This window comes from Thamnophis elegans, chromosome 1, assembly GCF_009769535.1.
Source record: "Thamnophis elegans isolate rThaEle1 chromosome 1, rThaEle1.pri, whole genome shotgun sequence".
NCBI lineage: Eukaryota > Metazoa > Chordata > Lepidosauria > Squamata > Colubridae > Thamnophis > Thamnophis elegans.
Window position 1 is genome coordinate 46,485,270 of NC_045541.1, and position 19,608 is coordinate 46,504,877.

At 35.4% G+C, this 19,608-nt stretch overlaps 1 protein-coding gene across 9 annotated transcripts in view; it reads right to left on the minus strand.

Moving 5' to 3' along the window:
- Positions 1-19,608, minus strand: part of R3HDM1 (R3H domain containing 1) — a 91,373-nt gene that overhangs the window by 56,096 nt on the left and 15,669 nt on the right. For 8 of the 9 annotated variants that reach the window (XM_032215397.1, XM_032215354.1, XM_032215346.1 and 5 more), the window contains exons 2-3: positions 3,015-3,220; positions 1,008-1,218 (exon numbers count right to left, since the gene is read on the minus strand). In XM_032215397.1, coding sequence (XP_032071288.1) covers positions 1,008-1,178 — 171 coding nt within the window. In that variant the 5' untranslated portion in view covers positions 1,179-1,218; positions 3,015-3,220. Of the gene's footprint in view, positions 1-1,007; positions 1,219-3,014; positions 3,221-19,608 lie in introns of those variants that run through there. The other variant, XM_032215369.1, reaches the window with a different exon arrangement.

Here is a 19,608-nt window from a genome sequence, read left to right on the forward strand (position 1 = left end):
AAGTTGCCAAGTTTGGAGATCCCTGGCCTACCACAAAGGAAAGAAATCTCAATATTTTTTCTAAAACCAATGAAGAATTCCAGAAAACTTAAGGAGGTTAAGGACAAAAATACATGTTTGACTAAGCAAACATGTAAAGCACTATCCTGTTTTCCCCAAAATAAGACCTCCCCGGATAATAAGTCCAATTGGGCTTTTGAGCGCATGTGCTAAATAAGCCCTCCCCAAAAATTAAGCCCTCCTCGGAAATATTGCAACACAGCAGCAGCCATCAGGTGACCATGCTCGCCACCTCCTGCATCTCAAACATAATAAGACCTCCCTGAAAATAAGGCCAAGCGTTTATTTCGGGGGTCAAAAGAAAATAAGTCGCTGTCTTATTTTCGGGGAAACACGATATTATATAGAAAAGCAGAAAGTAAAAAAGGTCACAATCAAAGCAATCAAAACTAGCCATTCAGGGATTTAGGAACAATTCTCTTTGGATTACTCACTCAAAATTCTTTTATTAAAGAAATGCTGAAACTAATAAAATCAAACTGCTTTGGTTAGAAATAGCAACTCTGAAGTAGAAAGCTTAAATTCAACTGAAATTAACTTGTTTTTATTTTTGTTTTAAAAAACATCTATTTCATATTTGAAGTGAACATTGATCAATTCAGCATGTTTTGGACCTCTAATATTATATTAATATGATTCATCAATACAAACATATACTGCTACCAATTCTTTCCGTTCTGAAAAATGTACACCCATATTTTCAGACCTACTTAAAAAATTTAAAAAGCACAATAATAAGAAAAGTGTAGATTAAAGCAAAGGAGCAAACAAAAGTATGTGCATTTTAAGAACACCAGCAAAAATGACACAAATATAATTAAGAGACACCATGATTTAAAGATTTTTATCCTGCCTTTTGTTCACAATGGCCTACATTGTTTTACCTCCTTCCATTCAATATACACCACACCAGGATGAAAAAATAGGATGGGAGACATTTCTCTTACCTGTACATCATTTTTATTATCGGTACATTTTTCAACTTTTTCTGCTTGAATTTGCTCTTGACTTTCCGATCTTACGAAGTGTTCTACTGCAGTATTGTCTTTTATTTCAGCTTCTGAACATTTCATTGTATCACCTTCCTCCTTTACTCTAATCGTATCAGTCATCCTCATTAGAAAAGGTTATTTTAAAAATCTAAAGGAAATATGGAGCCTGAAAAAAGAGAAGGAAAAGGAAGAGGAAAAGGAAGAATTCGGGTACCATCATTAGTATCTGTATTAGCTCATTTCAATAATACATGAAAAGATCAGTTTTTAAAGGCTGCTTAAAAAGATTTAGCCATGCATTCAGAATTGTTCACTTTATTAACAATCACAAACAATAAAATATTTGCAAGAATCAAAAGTGACATTCAAGCCTAGGCAATATTAAACTTAACTGACATTTCAACATGACATTTTGAATTAGACTTAGAAAGTATCATTTCATTAAATACCACCTATATATTATATAAATGAAAACAGAGAATTACGTCCAGACTTGTACATCTGCATATGGAAGGCCAGTATTTCTTCAGATATGCATATATGCTATTCAAACTTCTTTTAACATGTAATCCTTGACTTGCAATTGGTTGTTTAACGACTGTTTGAAATTAAGATGGTCTCGGAATACAGCCCATAAAGCACTTCCAGTAAAACATAGTGCTACCCTTGTAAAACATAGTGCTACCCTGGGTGATTGGCAAACTGTTCATGTGTACAACCTGCTGCTGTACACCCCGCGATCATGTGATTACCATTTGCCATTTTCTCTGTCTGCGTCCCCAGAAAGTTAATAGGGAAGCCAATACGGAAGGTTGCAATCTGCTGTTCCCTGCCGCGGAGCTGAGATTCTCTCCCAGCAGGCAGTTCTTTGCTGGGAAGGAATCTCAGCTCTGCCTGGAGCTGCGATTCTGCCCCCATTCGCCAGGCAGTTCTTTGAGAACGAAAGGGCTGCCTACCAGGAAGGAATCTCAGACATTGAATAAAGGCTCTCAGCAAGACTATTCGCCAGAAAGAACTCTGTCCCTTCAAAGGACTAAATTTGGATGACACTGCCCCTATATAAGGGGAGCTGCATGCTTAACAAATTCATTGATAACAATTCTCTTCACTTCACCATCAGGTTCCTCAATTCCTTCAAACCTTTTGCTGTTAAGAGTTCTGTTTGAAAAGCTTTTAGAAAAGATAAAAGTCTTACCCATGTGTCTGATTTCCTGGGGTGGAATAGGACACCAGGATTGTGTTTGTTGAGTGAAGCAGTCACATGCTTGTCTCATTTAACGACTACTTTACTCAACTACTAAGATTCCAGTCATGATTGTGATCATACTTGTATTCAAGTCTTGTTAGAAGGCTTTAAAAGCTTTCCAAATCCTCATTTGAAGGAATACTTGTAGATGAACATACCAACAAGTATCATTGGTTCCATCCAATGCAGCAACCCTAAACTCAATAATTCAGCAAGTAGAGTGTGATTTATGGATCTCTGGCCCTTAACTATGAATTTGCAAATTAAAGTAGATCACAAATAATTGTTTTTGTTAAAAATAATTTTGAGGGAAAAATAGTGAAGATACAAAGGTCTAAAGTGCCAACTTTCAAAGCAAAGCGGAATCATCACTGTTCTCACGGCAAAAATTATAAACTTTGGGATTTGGCTGTCCTGCTAAGTTGTTATATGTATATCAAGTAGTATCTATGTCATGGTAATACCTTGACAAACAGTACTACAGATTTCACAAAGATAAATCATTATTTATTGCTAAAATATCAAACTATTTGTTGGTTATACATTTACATTTTAAAAGCCCTGCAGGCTGCGGTTTTAAACATAATTACTAGAAAAAAGAGTTCAGAAATGCACTGAAACCTTTGGGAAGATGGTTTCAGATCTGCATTGTAAACAGCCTTCCTCCTTCTATAATAGGAAGGCCACACAAGCAATTAAAACTCATTACTACTTGCCTGGTGTATCCTGTAGATATGTGATTGTGGTCCCCCACGAAAATAAAATAAAATAATCCAAGGATCTTTTTCACAGTCGTCAACCAAGATGTCAGTTGTAATGATCCATCTGGAATCTGAAAGGTGTCCCATGTCCTTATTACTATTGGAGACCCCTGGGCTGTATTATACTGTTTGGCATCAGCAATACCATTCCTTTCAGATACCTAAAAAATGTTTAAAAATCAACAGCTGATTTTTTTGTGTGAAAAAATAAACATTTTAACTATTTTTTCATACCTATTCAAAAATTCCTACTTGAAGTTGTATGATTGCCAGAACTTTGCTACAGCAGTCCTTAATATATAACTTGAAGTTAATTTTAAATATCATTAATACAGAAAATTGGGCTGGAAGGAGTAAGTGAATTAACTTTCAAATATTGTTCTTATTGTTGAGATTCAGAGTCTGTGATATAACCCAATGATAATGGTATTCTTCAAAACGTGTGTTGCATGTTTCAATTTAAATAAGATACTTTCAGAAAGGGCTTACAAATGCTACTTCCTTCATTCTTCACTTCATTATTAAGTGTAAACCAAAAGACTGAATTAGTAAGACACAGGGCTTGAAGATGATTTGAGACTTAAAAACAAGGTAAAAAAGCAGTTCTAATCTAAATGCAAAATATTAGATTTCACTTCACTACCTGTATGGACCAAATGGAACTGATCTAATGAATTTGAATATAAATGTTAATCATCGGGGGGGGGGGGGGGGGAGTACAAGACTTCCATAAGCATTTCAAGACTACATTCTGGAAATTGGCCAAAATCCTAAACTTTTAAAACTATACAAGAAAAAAAAATCCACAACAGTATAAAAAAGAAAAGAAAAATGCTACTGTGGAATTTTCTTATGATCCATGAAAAGATCACTTACTGTCTCTTCCCTTTCAAGCAGTCATACCTATTAGAAATCATAAAACCTATTTTATTTTGTGGGGATTAAGAAGATGAGAATAATCTTATGATATACCATCTATGTTAGGAAAAACATGTATATATTCCTTTAGCAGAAAAAAAATCAACTATGCAAGGTAAATTTTTACAATTAATTAAATGGGCATAAACAGTTGACTGAAAGTCCTATAAATTCAACTGCTGTGCAGATAATAAAAAGAAAATGATTACAAGTAACTAATACAATTTGCTGATTAAAGAAGATGTACGAGATAACCAGGATGAGACTGAAGGAGGAGTCAAGGGTATCATCAGTTTGGAGTCCCTTTGTGCTCACAAGAGATCTAAGTCCATCCCCCCCTTGAATTCCGTGCATTCTTCCACTGCCAATTTGTTTTGACCGTTAGCAGTTCAGATTCTTGTAGAGACAGTTAGAGTACAATAAACCTGTATATTAATTTAAACCGCCTTGACTCCTGACTTCCTGCACGTGATAGTAAGTTTTAAGTTGATGGATTCTATGAATACTCTTAAACAGATTTAAAATATACTGAATAAAAAACATGACAAAAATAAGGAAAATATCTACTTGACAGCATGAGGATCCCAATTATTTATAGATGAAATTGTCTACAGGAAAATAACTCTTTAATGTCTCAAAACTGTTCAATTTTATTTCTTCTCTCCTTTAAAATATCACATTGATTTCTTCCAATTTGCTGTAAATGCAACTGAAATCCAGAAGCCATCATTTATCTTGAGAAAAACAATGACATCTCTAACTGCTCAAAAGCTAATTTACTCTATTCAAACCTACAAAATTAGATTACTTTATAGTCTCTCTCTTTCTCACACACACACACAGACACACCAGTGTGTGTGTGTGTGTGTGTGTAGATATATAGACATAGATATATGGCAATTGATTTTTTTCCAACATGGGAAATGTCTATAGAGTATAATTTCTGTATCAAACTACCTCTCACAAAAAGGCATTATGTGCTACCAGTACTATCAAAGAGCAAGGCTGCCCATTGGATTTGTCCATTTTACTAAGAATTTAAGTGAATTGGATTAAAAATTCAATTGATTCTGTTAGATCACGTTTCATGGGTAATCATAAAGACTACTGGAAGTCGCCTACATGGAAGTCGCCTATACCCACGATGGGTGAAGAGGCGTCAAGTACAAGTACAAGTACATAAAGACTACTTATAAAAGTGAACTAATGTTGGGGCACTTTAATCTAATTTGGATCAAACATTACACTTAGGCTAGCTAAAACTAGGATGTTTTCTATTGTGCTATCAGTCTGTAGTTTTGTTCTAAATTACAGGTCCATGTCATATTTTTCCTTTAAAAAATATTATAATTATTACATTTTTACACTGAAAGCATTTCTTGGGTTACAACCATTCATTCAGCAACTATTCAAAGTTAAATTGGGTATGGTAGAGTGAATGATGACTTAGGATGGGTCCTTGAAGTTCCATATATAACAGCATCCCTGCAATCATCGGATTGTGAGCCAGGGGCTCTGCTTCCAATTGTGATGTCACAATGAGCCATAGTCAAATGATAACAATTTCTGATGCTGCCAACTTCCCACAAGCAAATTCAATGGGGAAACCAGCAGGAGGTCAGAAGTCGTGATCGAATAAGGTTCTCACTTAACAATGACAACAGGACTGCGGGAATTGTTGTTGCTAGGCATCAGGGTTATGTGACCTAATGCTTTATGACTGGATTGCTTTCTTATCAATGTAGTTTCTAATATCAACTGCTATCGTAACCCAAGGACTGCCTGCATGGCTTGTTTAGATTTCTGTCAATACATTCAGGCCCAGAAAAATGCAATTCTTCGTATATATAAATCAAGGCAGTTGGATTGCAGTTTTGTACATTTGGATTTCAAACTTACCCAGCAATTAAAAGTATTGTATCTTATAAAAATATTATGGCATGTAGATGATAGCTTTCATTTGGTCAATAACATGCTAGCTTTCAGTTGCAGTGCTATAGCATAATGTAAAGAAAACTCAATATAAGGAAAGGAAAACATTTTCAGGTGCCGAACAAGAAATAAAAGATTAGAAGTACTCCATACAGCAGAGGGCAGTAAAACTCTTTAATGTCTTAAATCATTCAGGTTGAGACTTGCTAATCAGAACAGTAAAAAAAACCTCAAATAATTATAAACCCCAAACTATAAATCATTACATAAACCATCAAAATATTTATTCAGGTCCTATTTCTTCCTAACAGGATAGGGTTACTTACTATGTTATATATAACTGTATACAAAGACAGAATTAAAATTGCAAGAATAAAATGCATTTCACTTAACAGAGATCAATTTATTTTTAAATAAATGGGAAAGATGGAAGGCTTTGGCCATATACAACTGAACAAACTTCATTTTTTAAAAATGTAACAGTACTGTAAACAATGACATATCACAATGAAGGAAAAGGAAGTAGCTGAAATTCTATAAAATTAGAACTATTGTCCACGTCCTCTTATAAGGAAGGTATGCTCATGTGAAAAGCTATACAAGCCTAGCCAATATTTTGTTGACATAACATTTTGTGACATTTATAATAGAATCAACAAAAATGACACTCTTCAGCTTTTCTTCCTTCTCAGTTATCTCTCTAATATACAAGAAGCATTCATTTTTCAATGGCTAAAGAATTCTGCAATATTATTTTTCACATATTTTTCCTTCGCTAATCTATTTCATAACAGAAAGCAAAATGCTTTCTGTTGCATAATTTTTTCCAGAAATTTCCTCTTAATTTTTAGCAAAATGGCTAAGAAAGTCATAATGACTATTTTTTTTTAGTTTAGCAGACAGCACTCTCATCTTCAGTATAGAAGGCAACTCGGTATTCAAACACCTATCTTTGTGTCCTTTTTTAGAATTTAAGTCATAGGTTTATATGCTTTAAAAAAAAGATATTACTTTAGCAAAAATAGGCCAAGGCGACATTATATACACATGCATTTTAGCTGCTTCAAAATTCAAGAATAATGAACAGAAGGTCTTGGGAAGCCTTGGGCTACTACTCAATGCCTAATTATTACTTTTCCCCAAAGGATGCAAGTAAGCTGGTGAGGGACTCCAAACCTTGCCTCTAATAAGGGAGGCAACATTTGGGGCACCACAACATACCTGGATGTTGAAGGCCAAGCTGTGAATGCTGTCAGAAAATGGTTGCAATGTAACAACTTGCCAATTCACAAAATGGCTTACACAGGTAGTCATCGGCTTACCACAATCAAGCACATTTCTAGTGTTAAGCGAGGCAAGGGTTAAGTGAATTTGCCCCACTTTATGACCTTTCTTGCCATGGTTGTTAAGTGATTCACTGCAGTTGTTAAATTACAGGTAGTCTTCGAAATTATGACAATTGAGCCCCAAATTTGTTGTTAAGTGAAACATTTGTTAAGTGGGTTTTGCCCCAATTTACAATCTTTCTTGCCACAGTTGTAAGTTAATAACACAGTTGTTAAGTGAAACTGGCTTCTGCATTGACTTTGCTTGTCAGACAGTCACAAAAGGTGATCACATGACCCCAGGACACAGCAACCGTCATAAATATGAGTCAGTTGCCAAGCATCTGAATTTTGATCACCTGACTGCAGGGATACTGCAAAAGATATAACTGTTGAAAAGGGGTTTGAAGTCACTTTTTTCCAGTGCCGTTGCAACATCAAACGTTCACTAAGTGAGCTGTTATCAGTCAAGGACTACCTGTATTTCTAGCAGGCCAATCGTCAGACATCCATTTGTAAGAAAGAAAAGTAAGGCTGTTGTATCCTGCCTTTCCCTATGGTTGCCCAGAATGTTTTCCCACATCTCAACTCATCTTTACACCCAGAAGACACTTTCATGAAATAAAAGGAATGGGATTCATGGGGTTAAAATGTATAAAACGAAAAGCACCACTGAGAAATATGAGCACCTGCCACATTAAAAATCAGCCCTGGCAAACAGCTCTGCATGCTGAACAAAACCAGCATCTTAATTTTGAATGCAGATTTTAGCTTATGGAAGGAACGTCCCTCGCAATGAGAGTCTGAGCCCGTGAGGAGCTATTCAGATGGCTGTTTCTTGCTTGTCTGACATTTAGGCTGCTCACAACTATTGGACAGAAGACAAAACCTCTCCTGAGCACCTTAAAACCTGATTTTGATGGAGAAAGCAGTCTTTCCAATAATTAATGACCCATTCCTTAGGTGCATTTTAAAAAAAGAAGAAACCAGATCTCACATAATGCTTAGGAGGGTGAAAAACTGTTGATTTCAGTGCAGTACTATTTTCAATTTGATAATTGGAGTTAGAGAAATTGTATTTCACAGCGCCAGAAGGAACTGTGTGTGAGTCATAATGCAAAGAAACATACTGCACTATTGTTATCCCTGTTCTAAAATGCAGCAGAAGCTGAATACATTACACTGGGAACATTAAACCGTCTAGACGCATTAGCCAAAAAGCACACCAGCTTCTTTCAATATGCCCCTCAGATTAAGTAAAATGGTGCACAGGGCACAGAATGTGCAAGAAAATATTTGGAAGGTTTTCTTCTTTTCTGGATCCTAATATTATCCTCTCTCTGGGAGTGGGAAAAGTTAAGGTTGATGGAATGTTTAGAAACATAAAAATTCTATTTCTATATTTTTATTCCACTCGACTCCATTCTATAGGTAGTCCTTGATTATGACCATAATTGAGCCCCAAATTTCTGTTGTTAAGTGAGACATTTGTTAAATGAGTTTTGACCCATTTTATGACCTTTGTCAGAATGTTGCAAAAGGTGATCACAGAGATACATCAATGATTATAAATGTGAACCAGTTGCCAAGCATCTGAATTTTGATCATATGATCATGGAAATGCTGCAAAAGTCATAACTGTGAAAAACGGTCATAAATTACTTTTTACAGTGGCATTATAAGTTTCAATAGTCACTAAATGAACTATTGTAAATTGAGCACTAATTCTATTTTATATTCCATGTTCCATGTTCATATCCCATTCCATTCTATTCAGCAGTAGCACTAATTTGGGGCTTTGGGTCCTTTAGCTTTGATTAGTTCAACTGGTATTTCTTATATTCTGTCACTGCTTCATTTCTATTTCTAATCTGGAAAAACATGACGGCAAAGAAAATGTGACAGTATCAAACGTAATATCAGCTTGTTTAGGAGAATGTTGGCCAGATTTTTTTTTAAAATTTAGTGCAGTATGAAGATATAGTCATGATGGATGGCAAAAAAAAAAAAAGAATGATAGATTAGCCATTGTCAGAATCAAGACACAATGACTTATTCAACAAACCATGGCTAAAGCAAATTGCGACTTAGGACGATAAATAAACTCTGATAAATGAGGATGGGAATAAATCATGTTACTTTCCTTCAAAAGTAAAAAAACTGTAACACACTTGTAATATGTTATCTTCGATTCAGTTCTCATTTTCTTGTCCAGGTGGTCTTATCTACTTAGGTGTACAGCTCAAAACCTAGTCAATACAATTTTACAGTTTACAGTATCATCGTTTCTGTTTTACTTTGTTGTTTCATGAGAATATCATGCAAAGCGTTAACTTTATAACGCCTCGGTAAGACCATACTTGGGATACCGCATCCAGTTTGGTCGCGGCAATATAAAAAAGATGTTGAGACTCTAAAAAGAGTGCAGAGAACAGAAAAAAGCAATGAAGATGACTGGAGCCTAAAACATAAAAAGAATGATTGTAGAAAATGGGTATGTCTAGTTTAATGAAAAAAAGGACTAGGAGTGACATGATAGCAGTGTTTCAATATCTAAGGGGCTGCCACAAGGATGAGGAGGCCAACCTATTTTCCAAAGCACCTAAAGGCAGGAGAAGAAGGAAGGGATGGAAATTAATCAAGGAGAGAATAAAACTAAGGAGAAATTTCCTAACAGTGAGAACAATTAATCAGTGGAACGACTTGCCTCTAAAAGCTGTGCCCCAACACTGGACGTTTTTAAGAAGAGATTAGACAACCATTTGTCAGAAATGATATAGGTTTTCCTGTTTGAGCAGGGGGTTGGACTAGAAGACCTCCAAGTTCCCTTCCAACTCTGTTAATCTATTATTCTGAAGGGTAAATAGGAGAAGTTAAGAATATTAGGGATGTTCACCACCTTGAGTTATTTATAAAAATAATAGAGGCAGGATTTTAAAAATCTTTTTTTTAAAGCCTGCAATTATATTTAGGCAAGTTTCAGCATCCAGTTTAACTAATTTATAAAGCAACGTCTTGTCCTTTAGTAAAAACAATGCTCTAATGTTCCTTACAATTTGATTGGTAGGATGTTAATGCCATTAAAGCCCACCTATTCCCTAATTAGCTGAAAAGCTTAGGTAAGAGTTTGTTTGCCATTCTCTCATATGCCTTACCACACTCCAAAGCTGTAACCATGGAAACTAGAACATGCTAAAATCGAATTATTCATTGCACTATAAATAACGTTTTCTAGAAAAAGCAGAAAGGAACATTTGTACTTTAGCACTTTTTCCTTCCTTTCATATACTCAACTTGCAATTATTCTCTGTAACAAACCTTCACGCTATAGTTTACTGTTAGTTTGGAAGAGAAACACAGCTAAGCAAACAAGTTATTAGTTTTTAGTATTTATTATTAACGAACATAACTAGAGTAGCTGATATTTTTTTAAAAAAATCCACACCATTTATAGGCTATTTAAGGACCTATGTGCTTCTTAATTGCATAGAATATTGATGCTGAGCAGGAAAACATGAAGGAAGCTGGAAAGCAGGCAAGAGAGAATTAGACTGTGAAATATTTAACAGCTTATTCTGGGATTTAAAATTGGGAGGATGCAAGCCAAAAAATTAAGCAATAAAATTCTTCTGCCCAAGCTCCACACACCAAGATGGTTCATGAGATGGTTTTCCTTTCTACCCATTCTTGAATTGTCTCACTTCTAGTCTATATTGATCAAAAGCCTTCTAACATGAAGGAAAGAGCAAAGAAAGCTTTCTAGGCTGGGAAATCGAAATTCCTCCAATTGCTATTGAAGTGCTGTTCCCAGTAAGTCCAGATGGCTATACTGGAACTAGAGCTGAGTAACATCTGATTTCCAACTCGGTTCTAAGCTTCCATTAGAGCAAGGGAAGGCAAGGAAGAGGGGAAGTATGCCTCTCCTCAGCCCTCCATCCATGTAAAGACTAAACACATCCATAAGATTCTGTTTTGCAGCTAACTGAAATGGTGAAACAAAAATGTGACTTCATAAGCCAGGAAAGTATTGTGTCTGTTTTGAAGAAAATGGAGCAAGGGCTGCTTTTGCCTGGTGATGCCCTCTTTAAAAGCACAGACCCAGCAGAAAATACAGCAGATCTGTAATACTCTTTAAAATGGTTAGTTGAAAGCCAGTCAAGATATTAAAATTACAAAGGAAACAAAAAATCCCCCAAATGTCATTTAACCATAGTCATCCAAGTAAAGAGATTTCCTGGAACAACAATAGCTACACCAAATATCTTAAGATTCTAACTAGGACAAACACTTTACAATACGGAGAAGAAAGGAAGAGGTAATCACAAAGAGGTAATCACGCATAGCTTTTCCGTATTACTTTATTCTAAGCCACGTTGATCTTGCTATTCTATAGCATTGTACCTAGTTTTAATATGTTCTAAGCACAATACCATGCGTTTCTGAACTGGCTACTGTAAATATTCTTTTCAGAATGTAACATAAACAGTATTTACTGTAACATTTAAAGATCAGTTATATTGTACTTTTAAATATCATATGTCACAATTGATACTTGGATAGGAGGCACCAGAAAGACAGGAGACACAGGACTGGGGGACAGACTGAGAAGTACTGCAGAAAAAAAAATCCTGGAATAGCGCAATGGCCATTCACTACCCTGTGTTTCAAAAATGAAAGTTCATGAAGAAATACATGAAATCATTTGGAACTGAGCTTGACTACAAACATGCATTGTATCCATCTGTCACAAACTTCTAGAAATATGAGCATTCGCTGAACTGAGCAGGTCAGTCAATCCATCATTGAATATTGGGACTAAGAAGTCTTTCGCCCTTTAATGGATGAAGTGTGTTAATTTTAATATCAAAGTAAAAATATCACAAGCTATTCACAAGCTGGTTTCATGTCCCTGATGTTTTTCCCCCCCTATCACCACCGTAATTGGCACTTCCATATTCCCAAATGTTTCCCAAATGCTTGTCTACTGATGAGCAAGGATAGGATCTCACTCTATTTATATTTATCACAGCATTTCACATTTCTAGCAGCTTCTTCTTAATCTTGCTTTTCTAAAAGAGTATTATGAACTTTTGTTCATGTACTGACAGTATTCCAGTTAGTAATTAAATTATATTCCTATATTTAATATCTATTTGTAGTGGTACATCCCTTTGCAATTCCCGCAGTCCTATTTGTAAAGCAACATGCTTATTCAGCTTTATAAACTGTCTAATGGAGCTCAACAAGAGGAACTTAATTCTTGCAAAGCAATTTCACTGAACACCTTCTGATCCTACTGATTTAAATGAGAAAATCGAAAACTGCTTAAAAGTGTAATTGGTGCCTAGTATGTAGTGTTTTTCTATGACTTGATGCCTCTGCAAAAAGAAATAGAGGGTAACAATTTGTCCTTCACTAGGATGCCAATCTCTAGGAAACTTCAAAAGATAGGAGATATTTCAATTATGATGGGTCCTTGGTGCTCACCGAGCTTGGTTGTTTTATTGAGGACGTTTCATTACCCAAACTAGGCAACACCATCCGTGCTAGCCAATTATATTATATTTCAATTATTTGGGAAAAATGATTCAATAGGAAGAGAGCTCAATTTATCAGGGGGCAATTACTGGATTCTGTCCTTTCCTACTTAAATTTGCCTTCTCAAATTAGAACACTTGGATTTTTCTTGAATTATTTATCAGATTAGACTAGAATCCCAAGCAATTTTTTAAAAAATCTTGATTTCATATTGCTTGTATTAAGTATAGTAACAAACAATAATAAAGGATAAAACCAAAGGTCTCCAAATCCTCCGGGTCTCCAAATCCCGGTGTAATTCAGTCACCAGAGCAATATTGATTGATCAAATTTCTCTTCTCCCTCCCCTGCAGCCTTCATAAATCTACTTGGTGGGGGATGGAGGAGCTACAGGAGTGAATATTAGCAGCAGGTGCAGGGACAAGAGGAGAGATGAGAGGAAGGGAAATTCCTGTTCTACAAGCAGACACCCATTTGCATATATCAAAACACCAAATAAATTATCATTTTCTATAATATCGTGATAGCTAACTTCATCAACCAACAGAACAAGTAAAGCAATTCGTTTAAGAAAGATTACAGTAATCACTAATGCTAATGTTCAGATATAAAGAGAAGAGAAAAGCATGAAGCTTTAGCAGCTGAATTTCTTATCAATGCTGCTTTCATTTGTATATCACTATGACAATATATTACAACACTGTACATGAATTCATACTTTTTCAATAAAAGTATTCATATTGATATGATGTACATGATCTATTATTGAAATTTATTGGGATCTCCTCCTGTACTGACTTCCATTATCAATTTTGATACAAAATATGTCCCTTCCACAAGCTAGTATGCATTTAAATCAGGTATTATCAAAATCCAAAATCAAACTATAAAATGTTAAGGCAAAGAAAACATGGGCTATTAAACAGGGAGCAATGTAATTCATTTTTCTAGTACATAACACAATGCTACCCACATTAGTTCAATTGCTACATCGACATTTAATTATTTATGACCAACAAAACATCATTTTCAATGAGAAAAATGGATACTTTTTATGAACTTGCACAAACCAATATTATTTAAAGAGGTGTTCTCTGTTTAGTTCTGGGTACCAACCTCTCAGAATTGATCACCATCTCAAATAGAGGTTGTGCACATGTATTTTAAAAATTACAAGATACATTTTTCAACATATTTTAAAGTCTGGTTTTAATTAAAAATCCTATTATCTGTTATGGATCACTAGCTAATAAATCTATAGCAGTGGTTAAAAATTAAAAAGGAAATATTTAGATCTTAAACCATTTAAGCATATCACAATACTAATGAGTTTGGACTAGGTAAAACACACAAGATTAAGTGTGCTTACCGGTTGCACTGAAATGGATAGGAACATTTGGAACAAGACATCAAGTTCTATTTCTCTGAAGTTTTAAAATAATACGTTAATAAATCACAAACATGTTATTTATTTTATTAGAACCAACTGTATTAGTTACATAGCACTGGACCTATTACAAATGGACCACTGCATAATTTTATCTGGCAAAATATCTCAAGCCCTGCAAATAAAATATATTTCTTTCCCCATGTATCTTATTTATATTGCTGTGTTTTCTAAGATAGCATTTTTATTAGGTAAAAACTGAAAACCAAAAAATATATTTTGCAAAAATCACTATTTATTTCCTATCTCCCCCCTCAAACCCCACCCCATGGGCTGCTTTTGCAGCACTATCACAAAATATATTATTTGTCGATTCTTTTCATGCTTTTTTTTCCTGGAAACAGTTCCTATTGTTCTCAGTAAATATTATTTCTGAACAGACATATAAAGCAATCAGCTGTTAATTGCTTTACGGCTACAAAGCACATTAAAATGAGATTTTTCCCCAACAACATATAAGCTTTTGGGGAAATGCCTTGAGATCTTTTGTAAAACTAAGACATTTCTGTCCCAGTTTTGTATTTTCAAAAAGAACCTTAAAAAATCTCTGCCTCTATTGAGGCATAGCATATTCCTGACAATTTATCTATTTATATAATTATATATTACAAATATATAAAACCTATACATTTCGCAACAATGTAATCTTCCTTACATTCTCAGTGTAACTGAATATCTATTTGCAGAAATAAATAAAGCATGCAGATAAACATATAGATTTTTTTCTAGAAAGGTTTAAAGAAGAAATTTGCCGAAAAACAAAGAACTCTATAAATAGAGCCAAGTTTGCTCCATTTTTTTTAAAACCAGATATTTCAGAAATTGCATACCTTCATCATACTGGCATGTAGTGTGGTAAAGTTGCTGAGGATACAGTTTCCATCATTTGGCTTCTCTTGAAACTGTGCAGAGCCCCTTAGGGAAAGAGCTCAGCTGCTGCTAAAACCTTACACTGTTCGAGGTTTAGATGTTTAGATATTCGGCAGGTAGCTGCTGAAGGATTTGGCTAAGGTACTGGCTGAAGCCTCAGCCATGATCGAAAATCACAACTGTTATGTTGTGATGTCAGCAACGCCTTCACCCGTCTCTGTAGAGGAACAAGGGGAACTGTCTTGGAAGCTATCTTGAGCTCTTAACAATTCAGCAGCAAGCACTGAAGGGCTGGTAATAGGCAGAAGATGCTGGAAAAATGGTTGTTAAGGTTTCTCTTCTTTTCTTTTTTTAGAGGGGGTAGCGACACTTTGTGAAGACAAGTGAAAATAAAACTGATTAGCTTGAAATATTCCCACAGATGGTATCCAAAAGGACTGACGTTGCTACAAAAGCACAACTTTTTTTGACATCTAATTAAAATGCCACCAACTTTTTTCCCTTATCTGAATCCTTCCTCCGTGTTATAATAGTGTAAAAGAAAAGGACTTATAAAACTCTTTTGAGACTGGCTTAATGATGCCAGAGAGCAGTGCCTTGTTTTGCATTTTGACTATTTCAATTATGAAAAAGGGAAGGAATTTCTTCTGCTAGGACTTCTCAGCTTTTCCTAAGACTTTGTTACTATAATAGGACATAGGCTTCTGAAACTTGATGACTAGAAATTTAGAATGTTCCAATACTATAACATTCTTCTCCTCTCTTCTCCCCTCTCTACCCCTTCCCTTCCCTCCTCACATTTCTTTCTCCTGCCTTAAAAACATATGGATTTTCAGCACTTACTGTTCAGCAGAACCCACCAACAAAGACAGCAGCCTGACAGCAGTCATTTGCAGCATGCTGTCAACTGAACTTTATAAATTTGTCAAAGGAAAAGCCTTGAAAAATATTGTAGCTGGTCTTAAGACTCAAATAATTCGGCATAAGTAATCATCTAATGGCTGCTGCAGAGAAATGGCTGGGGAAAGATTTTATATGATGGTTGCGGTAGTCATGCATATTGTGTGGTGGTTGCAGTAGTCATGCATACTATTTACTGTCTGTCGGAAGTTAAAAATGCACTAGATGCATGTCTTGAGGGGAAAAAACAAGAGCATTTTCTAAGATACATAATCTCAGATTTACTCAAAACATAGATAGTTTTAATGCACTAAAATGGCTTTTGGTCCAATGTGGACAAGCTTTTACAGGAAATGTCAATGAACACGTAAAAGCAGAAATTTTCTAAGAATATGAAAAAACACATATGGTTAAGACACCCCATTCTCAGGTAAGTGGGATCTCTTTCAAGACATTTTCTTTAAGAGGAGACTGGCAGCGACTTGTCTGAAACAGTATAGGATCTCCTGCTCAAGCAGGGGGGTTAGACTAGAAGACCTCCAAGGTCCCTTCCAACTCTGTTATTCCATGCTATTCTATGACATAAGCAGTTGAATAGCCAGAATTAACACTCTCGCTTTTTCTTACCAATTTAAATCAAAGTCTGTTCCTATATGCAAGCTAATCTGGCCCTCCCTCAATTCTACTGGAAAAATTGGTATAGTGGTTAAGATGCTGGCCTAGAAACCAGGAGCTATACTGTCTTTAGGCATCCAAGCCATCTGGGTGACTTTGGGCCAGCCATACTCTCTCAGTCTGACTCACCTGGCTGTTGTGGGGAAAATTGGAGGAGGAAGGAGTATTAGTATATTTGTCATCCTGAGCTGTATATGAAAAAATGGGATAAAAATGTAAAAAAAAATACAGTTCTACCTTTTGACTGACAAAAAACACAATAAAGTTTAAAAAGTGGGTATATATGTGTGTATACACACACATACCCAGACATTCTTTTTTTACTATAGGTTTTTTTGTGCATCAAAAAGTTGAATTGTAAATATTTTTTTTAGATTTTTATCCCACTTTTATCCCACACTACACACACACACACTTGCTAATGAGCACATATTTGACCTGCAAATAAAAGATTGTCCACCTTTTAACTTGCCCCATGTAGAAGTTCTGAAGCAAACAGAAATAAATTACTTAAGAGATGGAAGGCAAGGAGATAGCTAACAACGCCTTAAATGAGAAATATGTAGGTGGAATATATTTCTTTGTTCTTACTTATTGGTTTTATACAACTTTTCCCATTGATCAGTGAAATGGACATTATTAATGGACTAGATTCCAGCCATACCCCTACAGAGTGATCTATAGCAGGGTTTCCCAGCCTTAGCAAATCCAGGGGGAATGGACTTAAAATTCCCAGAATTTTCAGCAAAGGTCAATACATAAAGAGTTGTTGGGAATATTACTGAATCTGCCCAACCACATCATCAAAGGCAGGATTGTCTAGATATTCTGTGAAAGGGGCCTTCTGGGATAAAAGTATTTGGAGGTTGATACATCAACTCAATGTAGCAAAGTTGTGAGCGCTCACTTCTATCCCTGCACATCTAGATCTAAGGCTTGAGTTTGTTCTTGGCTCATTCTCCTTTTTCAGTATTTTTTGGTCTATGGGAAAACACAAATGAAATGCTACCAATTTATTAGTTATTATAATCCAAGATTTAAAAATGACCATAGAAATAAAATATTCCCCAGGGAACATATACATGACAGTTCCAATAAAATTAAGAATCAGTTAATGTGAAATCCATATTAAAGGTATTAATGGTCATGATTTGTAATGTACAGGTACTTTCAGTGAATTTTTAAAAACTATCCTACTTGCCCAGCATAAAAGGCAAAATAATAAAGTTTCAGTAATTCTACTAGATTCCTTTTTTTTTAAGTAGAAGTAATTGTGGTGTATTATTCATATAATGTTAAGCCATAAATGTTCAGTATATTTTATTGTTCATTTATTGTTTATATTTTACGGGGTTCATACATAGGGCTGCCCTTGAAATATATCTAGGAGCTTCAATTGGTTCAAAATGCAGTAGCCCTCATGGTTTTGTGCAGGCCTAGATGTGCACATATGCCATCTATCCTACGGGAGCTGCATTGGTTGCTGATTTGCTTCTGCATCCAGTTCAAGGTAGTAAAGGTCCCCTTTAAAGGTAAAGGTCCCCTTTAAAGCCCTACATGGCTTGGAACCAGGTTATTAGAAGGTTTGCTTTTTCCTGTCACATGTACCTGGCCCACCAGATTGGGATGGCAGGGAATGCTATGGATTCTCTTTGTTAAGGAGATGCATCAAGTGGGACCCAGAAGAAGAGCCTTCACCATGTTAGTTCTCTTCCTATGGAACATTATCTCCTTGGAGAGAAGATTGACCCCAGTATGACAGTCTTCTGCAAGGCCTAGTTTGGTCTAACCTAGAGTGGCTTGGAGCCCATCAAGTGGCTTATTTGATCATTGTCACTGGGGGTGGGTGGGTGGGTGGAATGGGGGGGTATTGCTTTTTATTTATTTTTTTTATATTGGGTTTTTATCTTTGTAAGTGGCCAGGAGCCATTGAGAGTGAGTTGGACAACCATATTACATTTTCTTAAATAAACATTTTTTTTAAAAAAAGATATCTTTCCTGGTTTACATACACTACTAACCTTTAATGGGTGGGTTCACTAAGCCAAAACGAAAAGAACCAGCCACATTCTAGCTTTGCTATTTCTAAACAAGGGCAGTCTAGTCTAGGGCAGTAAATGTTAAAGACTGAAATTAATCTCATGCAATGTCTCCAAAATAAAACATTTCCAGCCAATTGTTTGTTTTCCTTTTAGCACTGTAAATTTTTTTTTTAAGAGGATTCAAATTTCTAAAACAAAATCCATATGCCAGGTTCAAATTTCCCTTAAAATGAGATTTTAACTTCACTCCCACATTCTGTTATACGCTTGTAGTGTAGCTACAGCTCAGACAAATCACAGAGTTAAAATCAGATATTAACCAATTAAATGCTTGCAAGCCTATTGGGGTATAATAATCTTAAAACTTATTAACAAACCAAAATCTGATTTCAGTGGTTCAACCAGCTTATGATACATTTGATGAACTTGTAGGATCTCCACAGACAAAATGGATGGCTCTTGAAAAAAACATATATGGAGAGTCGAGTTCTGAACTTTCTCCATTTTTTAATATGATATAAGAGATAAAGTTAGCTAATTAAGATGTTCTCTATGAGCATTCTATTTTTAGAGTATAATGCAATGTGCATATTAATAACCGATTCTTCCGACTAAGTTTTTTTCTAATGCTTTTTTGCTCACTTGCCCTTCAGGTGCAGAGTGTTTTTTACACCAGTTTTATGAACCCAGATCAGTTCACAGGATGGAGAGACAGAGAGAGGGAACAAATTCCTTTCAGTTCAGTAACTCAGCAATCTGATTGCTTTTTTCGCATAATTAGTTTTATTAGTAATTTGTGAACGTCAATTTTAAGACATAGATAATATACCTCATGTATTGAGGTCAAAGTTTTAAGAAGAGATCTGATCATTCTTTTGAAGAGAAATTTTCTGCATTTAAAA